This window comes from Hibiscus syriacus, unplaced genomic scaffold (assembly GCF_006381635.1).
Source record: "Hibiscus syriacus cultivar Baekdansim isolate YM2019G1 unplaced genomic scaffold, ASM638163v2 tig00111330_pilon, whole genome shotgun sequence".
Lineage (NCBI taxonomy): Eukaryota > Viridiplantae > Streptophyta > Magnoliopsida > Malvales > Malvaceae > Hibiscus > Hibiscus syriacus.
The window spans coordinates 2825704-2833471 of NW_024063059.1; the positions used below are offsets into that span (position 1 = coordinate 2825704).

At 32.4% G+C, this 7768-nt stretch overlaps 2 protein-coding genes across 2 annotated transcripts; both read left to right on the top strand.

Moving 5' to 3' along the window:
* Nucleotides 1-1869: 1869 nt before the first annotated feature.
* On the top strand, nucleotides 1870-2466 carry LOC120158693 (aluminum-activated malate transporter 10-like). Its single transcript, XM_039169490.1, has 2 exons — nucleotides 1870-2228; nucleotides 2312-2466. Exons 1-2 carry the CDS (start codon nucleotides 1889-1891, stop codon nucleotides 2464-2466), a joined length of 495 nt encoding a protein of 164 aa, XP_039025421.1. The 5' UTR covers nucleotides 1870-1888.
* A 77-nt stretch (nucleotides 2467-2543) lies between these two features.
* Nucleotides 2544-3972, top strand: LOC120158694 (aluminum-activated malate transporter 10-like). Its single transcript, XM_039169491.1, has 4 exons — nucleotides 2544-2811; nucleotides 2902-3002; nucleotides 3150-3293; nucleotides 3392-3972. Exons 1-4 carry the CDS (start codon nucleotides 2544-2546, stop codon nucleotides 3863-3865), a joined length of 987 nt encoding a protein of 328 aa, XP_039025422.1. The 3' UTR covers nucleotides 3866-3972.
* The last annotated feature ends 3796 nt before the right edge of the window (nucleotides 3973-7768 follow it).

The window sequence follows — 7768 nt, forward strand, 5'->3', positions numbered from 1 at the left end:
AGTAAGCTCAACTCGACTAAAAAACTCATGAGCTAAAAATTATCAACTCGAAATATAATATTAAAACTTGAAATCAAAAAGGCTCGAACTCAAAAAAAAATTTAGAAGTTCGATTGAAGCCTAAAATTCGAGCTCAATTGAAGCCTGAAATTTGAGCTCAATTGAAGCCTGAAATTTGAGCTCAATTGAAGCGAAAGAATAGTTCGCTTTGTGCTCACCAAAAGGCTCCATGATTTTGAATGTCAAATTACTTCTATTATTTATAGAAGTAAGTTGGGATGCACTTCTATGTTTCTTAGCCATATGGGATTGTTTTGTTCTCATATTTTTACTCTTTAAACTTTTGGGATACTCTTCTATGTTTCTTAGTCATGTGGGATTGTTTTTTTTTAAACAATTAAACCAAATGACATCATTTGTTATAATTTTTTTAAGCCCCAATTTTATTTTTTTGATTATAGTTATATAATTATATTTATTATTTAATATGTTTTACCTTAAATATTATGTTGTAGTTGATTTGAATAATTTGGTTTCACTTGATTTTATGGTTTTTCATTTATACATGTTATGACTTGTAATATTTTTATACCTTTTAATATTGTAAACTTAAAAAAAGTGTTACATATATATTAATATTGTTTTGAATATTATGTAAAATTAAAAAAATATATTATTTTATATAAAATCCGGTTCAACCGTGGTTGAACCCGATTGAACCAGTGAATCAATACCTTCACCGGTTCAATGTCCGGTCCGATTTTAAAAACATTGCATATTAGATAATGTGTAAGAAAATTGAACCCATTAGATATTAAAATGCTTTAACTAAAATTTGGTGCTGTTTCCTAATTTTCTTATCTATAAGGTACATATTAGAGAGGAATCCATTCAGAGATCCACTTAAGAGAACTGTTACAGAAACAGCCAAAATTGTAATATTTTCTTATGACCTAACCTTGGTCAGCTGACATTTTAGCTTTTCAGTTCAGGTCTTACAACTTCTTAATATAAGGTAAAAAAAAACTGTATAAATCAGTTTTAACAAAAAATTTACTAATAATATACTTTTTTTTTTTAATTGTACATGATAATATTTTAAGTTGAAAATTAAAAATATTACAATTTTTGTAATATTTCGGTTTTAAGTTTTAACCGAAATTATTATAAATTGTATAACTTTTTCAGTTGTGTACCATAAACTCATCGTAATATAATTTTCCGATTACAATCGAAAATGTTACAAATTATATAACCTTTTAGGTTGAACAAGATAACATTTTAGCTTGAAAACCACCTTAAATTAGGATTTGAGTCATCAAATGTTTTGTTTTGTTTTGTTCATCTACATTGAGATCACCAAAAGTGCTAAAATCATTGCAGAGTTTGCCTATCAGCAAAATGGAAGATTCTACCTTGATATTTATCCTTCAAACTGCTGCTTGCAAATGCTTAATTCATATTTAAACCAAGTAAATCTATTGAGGTTGTTCCACTTCCTAGCGATAAGCTTCATTGATATTTTTCTTGCGTGAATGTTGCTTGGTGACGATTGCATTTATGTTCTTAAATCATTTAAAATATAAAGCAAAACTCAATAGATTCCATCTTTTTCCCACACTATACACTTGTGTCCACATCACGACCTTAATACCTAAAAAATGTAAGAAATTGCCTCTTGAATCCCCCATGCAATTGGAATTTGTTTTTATTTCCACTTTCTTGAAACCATCAGCAATTCCATGTTCAATATGTCTCCCTTTATATATTATCCAACATCCATACTAATTGTGATCACCAATGCCTCAGTCTTTCCATCCGTCAACATTATCAATAATCATTCTCAACTTACCTGGTTTCAAAATTTATTGTGAGTGAAAAAAAAAACATGGTACCTGAGAAAGATGGATTTGAAGGAGTTGAATGGAGGATAAGAGTGGCTGATGGCTCATCTGAGGTTCCGGTTACGGATACATCGCTTGCGAGAAAGGTGTGGCTAAGAACAAAAGACTTATTTTCCTGTTTGGGTTTGAAAGTGTGGATGTTTCTGAAGAAAGCATGGGACATTGGGGCTAATGATCCTAGAAAAGTGATTCATTGCTTTAAGGTAGGACTGGCACTCACACTGGTATCACTGTTCTACTTTATGAGGCCTTTGTATGACGGTGTCGGAGGCAATGCTATGTGGGCCCTTATGACGGTCGTACTCGTATTCGAACCAAACGTGGGTAAGTACTAGTTTCCAAGTGCTTCAAAATCTACTACTTTTAAGGCTATCTAAACTGAACAAGTCAACTTTTCTTCATCACAGGCGCCACCTTATACAAATGTTTGAACAGAATATTTGCAACTTTTTTCGCCGGGTTTCTTGCCTTCGGGGTACACTGGATTGCCAGTCGATCCGGGGACAGATTTGAGCCCTATATTGTTGGAGCGTCGGTTTTCCTATTTGGTATGTACATTTAGTGATCAGCATATATAATTGCTTTCTTTGTGTTTATAATCTAGTGCTAAACTTAGGTGTTACTATCCCTTCAGCTTCAATGGCAACTTTCTTCAGATTCATTCCATCAGTGAAATCCCTCTTTGATTATGGTGCCATGGTCTTCATCCTCACCTTCAGCTTCGTCGCCGTATCAGGCTATAGAGTGGATAAATTATTTGACTTTGCGCATCAAAGAATATCCACCATTATCATCGGAACTTCCTTATGCATTCTTGTAATTATTCTTGTCTGTCCCATTTGGTGCGGCCAGGAGCTACATGGATTGACTGTTCGTAACATGGACAAACTCGCTGATTCCCTCAGCGGTACATTCTTCTTTTTCAATCTCTCTAATCCATAATAATCGTAGTTTGTTCCTCGAAGACATGCCTAAGAGCCTTTCACCACGGTTTCAGGTTGCGTAACACATTATTTCACCAACATCAATGGAGAAGATGATAAAAGATTGCAAGCTTACAAGTGCGTGCTAAGCTCCAAGGCATCAGAAGATTCTATGGTTAGTGACAGGCTTTGCTGCATCTATTGATTCACCGATTTTCTTAAACTACCCAAGTCTGAGTAACATAAATAGCAGGGAATAAGATCAAATTGTCAACTCTTATAATCATTGATCTGATTAGTAAATTGGCATCGTTTCCTACAGGCAAATTTTGCTAGGTGGGAGCCTTCCCATGGGCGGTTCAACTTCCGGCACCCATGGAAACAATACCTGAAAATCGGGGCATCGATGCGCAGTTGTGCGTACTGTATAGAGGCTCTCAACAGTTGCATCAACAAAGAAAATAAGGTCAAACAAGTTCAAACTGTTTGATCTGATTATTTGTTCCCTTATGGCATAATAGACTACTAATCCGGGCTGCATCACTTGTTTCATACTATAAACAGGCTGCTGAATCCATAAAGAAGCATCTCAGCGCTAGCTGTTTGGAAGTGAGCTCTAGCTCTTCCAGTGCCATAAGAGAGTTATCCGAAAGTTTGAAGAAAATGAAGTTGCCCACCGTACATATGTTTATTGGAGAAATGAACAGAGCAGTGGAAGAACTCAAGAATGACTTAAAATCGCTTTCTCAATTGCTGGATCCGTCGACAACCGGGGAAAACAAAGAATATGAGACACCATTCTTGGAGGCAACTGGTTCAGTCCTTTTCATGGAAATCATACCAGTTGTGACTTTGGCTTCTATACTAATCGAAATTGCGGTGAGGACTGAAGCCCTTGTTGGTTCTGTGGAAGATCTAGCGAAGTTAGCTAATTTTGCAACCATTGATGACAAGTTCAAGAAATGTGATATGAAAGATAAAATTGTACCAGATGAGGAGAAACCTGATGGAACCTTGGAGGCTCTTCAAAGGGTCTGAGCACCTAAGTCATGTTTCTTTGTTTTAGTTTTAATGAACACAAAGATATAGTAAGAAAGAACAAAACTAAAGCATTGGTGTAAACAGGATAAACACGTCAACAGGATAAGAGGACAGGAGTTTAAGATACTTTGATGGCATTATATTCGAAATTATGATCACATATGTTCTATAGTGCACAATGTTATTTACACGCCCCTAGAGATTAGGCCCGATACATGTGCATTTGAAATCGGTACAGAGGTTCTTAAGGAGGAGTTTAAGACTTTAAGGGCGTAGCATTATTATAAAGTATAATATAAAATTAAGTGATCAACTTATGTTGTATGTATTGTAAGTATAAAAATGTCGTAGAATTGAAGTATAGATACTATAAATTATATTTATAATTTGATAAGTTGTAGAATTATAAATACTTATAAGTTTGATATAATATATAGTTTATATAAACAAATAGGAGTGTTCACGGTCGGTTAATTGTACCATGTAGTCTAAACGATCGGTTAACCGTTATAACGATTATTAAAATTTGTTAACCATAACCTAATCATAAAGAAATGGTTAACCGCTAACGGTTAACTGTTATTTACGGTTCGATTATAGGCCTATGGTTAACCTATTACAACTTTTTTCCAATTATAAAACAACTTAAAATTTTCAAATTTTCATAAAATTTACGAAAACGAAAACATATATATTTGTAAAATTCTTATTTATTTATAAATGCATTTTATTTTATAAATATATATATATATATATCACAAGGTATATTCAATTTTTTACAGTTTAAAATCTTATGGGTATATTTATAAATATATTTTATTTATAAATTTTCCTTTTATATTATGTTATTTATTATATTAATTTAATATGGTCATTAATTTGCTTTTTGATGTATGTTAATTATGATTGTTTTGGATAAGTCAAAAGTTAACAAATTACAAATTAATGTTTTAATGTAACATCCCAAAAATCAGGGCTAGTGCTAAAATGAAAGTTCTGAAAACTTTGTGTTCAATTTTGAAAAATTGAAAAGTTCATGGATTTAATTGTAATTTCTTTGGGTATGACTGATTGGAAAAGAAGGAAAGATGGAAGGGCAAAATGTTCATTTGATGATACATGAATTAAAAATTTATTTGGTGGTCTTTATATCCACGTGGAGAAGGAAAGAAGGGAGGAAAAGAAATATCTGGAGACTTGGAGAGCTATCTTCTTCTTCTCCACCGTGACTCCATTGCTAAGGTGAGAAATCTTTCTAGTTGGTTAATTCTTGCACTTTAGTTATGGTTTTGATTCTTGAGGTGCTAGGAATGCTTAAAGAAAAGCTTAAAGTGGTTTAAAACTCAAAGAGAGATAAGATATGGAAGATTTAATATAATGAGTTTTTAAGTGAATTGTTGAATCAGAGTTTGTTAATGAATTTAGAAGTCATACTTGACTTGTAAAGGGTATAATTAAGAAGATAGAAGTAGTAGAAGTGGATTAAAAACATGTTGAACAATTTATATGATTTTTGGTTCCAAGTGTTCTATGAGAATATTGGATGTTAAAGTGTGTTAAAGTGAAGTAAGTTAGTCTAGGAGTGTATAGTTGAGTTTAAAGGCTTTATGGAAGAGTAAAATGGGAAAGATAACAAAGTTTTGGAAATTTTTGGGTTAAAAGAAGTGTAATCTGGGATAGTAGTATCGATATTTGTTGAGTGAGTACCGATACTACAAGGCAAATTTTTGGGATAATTATGCGTAGGGTATCGATACTGCATGAACAGTATCGATACCATAAGGAATAAGAGTGATAAATCTTCTTGAGGTATCGATACTGAAGTGATAGTATCGATACCAGAAGGTATTGATACCAATAGGGAGGAATCGGTACCATTCTTGCAATGAAATTACAGAATCCAAAATGGGTATCGATACCGTGGAAGGGTATCGATACCGTGGAAGGGTATCGATACCATGGAAGGGTATCGATACTACCGGCATAGAGGTATCGGTCCTTGTAGTACCGATTCTACTTAAGTTGGTAATTTGAAATTAATATTTTATTTAGGTTGAATTGGTAAGAATCTTTTCGAGTAATTCGAATCTCGATACTTATTGGATTGTATATTTGTGTAGATATCGATTGAGAGCAAAGTCTGGACAAGTTGATAAAGTAATAGTCATCGAGAAAGAGATAAGAGATCGGTATTGACTAGTGAGGTCAGGTGAGTGCATACTAGTCAGTATATGATGTTTAATGGAAATAAGACTTGCGAGAAGTCTATTTCCTATATTAGAATGCATGAACTCATGAATATAAGCATATGATTGATATGAGTATATGTGTTATATGTTATTGTACATGTGATATGATCTGTGTGAACACATGTTATGTGATTATGATATAAATCATGTGATAAGGAACTATGTGAACATATGAAAAGTGAAATAAGCTAAATAATATTTACCTATGTGACTATGTGTGAAATGACATCAGCTATGTGATTATAAAAGTATGTGAATACATGCCTATGAGATAGGCCATGTGACTATGAGCTACGTGAAAATAAGTGACGTGATTACATGATCACAAGAGATAAGCCATATGATGTGAATGATATGAGAAGAAGCTATAAGAATATGTCTATGTAATATGACTATGTGAATATATGACAAACATAATGATAATTCCCATGTTATGTGAAATGAGAGCTAGGGGTATAGTTGGCATGCCAAGAGTCGAGGGTTCTACGTGGTCCTTCGGGATATACATGTAATCTTTTGGAACATATATGCGGTTCTTCGGGACACATATTTGGTCATTTGGAATATATATGTGATCCTTAAGGAGTGGTCCTTCGGGACATTTCTACGCTGTCCTTCGGGACAAATTCTATGTTCCTTTAGTGGGAATTTATATGAGCTGTGGTGACAACATATGTGCACAACCTTAATGTACTCACATATCTTTAGTTCTCAGAAATATGCATGGGCTAATAAAGAGATAACAACAAATACACTGTATGTGATGTATTTGCTTTGTGATATGAAATGTATTGTTTGATTAAATGAGTTATATGATAGTTAAGAATGTTAAGTACAAGAAAATATGACAAGATATGTATATGTACACATTTGACTATATGTAATGTTATATTGTTTTGTGTGATATGATAGTATGAAATGTTCATGCATTGCTAGCAGTTAAAGTTTATATTATATGTTTTATCTGCCTCACTAAGTCATCGACTTAGCGTGTGAGTGTTTTATACGTAGGTTCCGATAAGATAAAAAAGGAGCAAAGATAGGCAAACATCTTCTCCTTTCCGAAGATCATATCAGAAAAGTAGTGATTTGTATGTATTTGATTTAGTAAGTACAGTTGGCATATAATTAAAGATTTAGTTGAGCATGCTCAGATTGGTTTGTAAAACTATTTGATCGTATTTAATATAAGTCATTCAGTTTACAAAAAAATAAATTTGAATTTTTAATTATTTTGTAAAAGTAAACGGTTTGAAAAGGCAATGTGACATCTTGTACTCATATCCGAGTCGTATACGGGTTGGAGGTGTTACATTTAATTTTTGATTGATTAATATTTTGTTTATTTATTATAGTATTAATTTAATGATAATGAATTTAGTTTAGCAAACTATGACCGATATGTTTTATGTGGTCTTAGAAATCTCTAAGTTTATAAAATGGTATTCTTGTAGTTTTATTTATTGTTATGATTGGATGATTTAAAAAAATAAATTTTTAAGTGATTTATGAAGTTGTGAACTGCATGATGTTTGACGAATTCTCGAAAAATAACCAATAATTTGAATTTTTTATTTTTGATAATACTATTTAGATAATCTTATTTTTAGTTACTTTGAAAAATCATGAAATGAACTAAAATGTCAGTTTT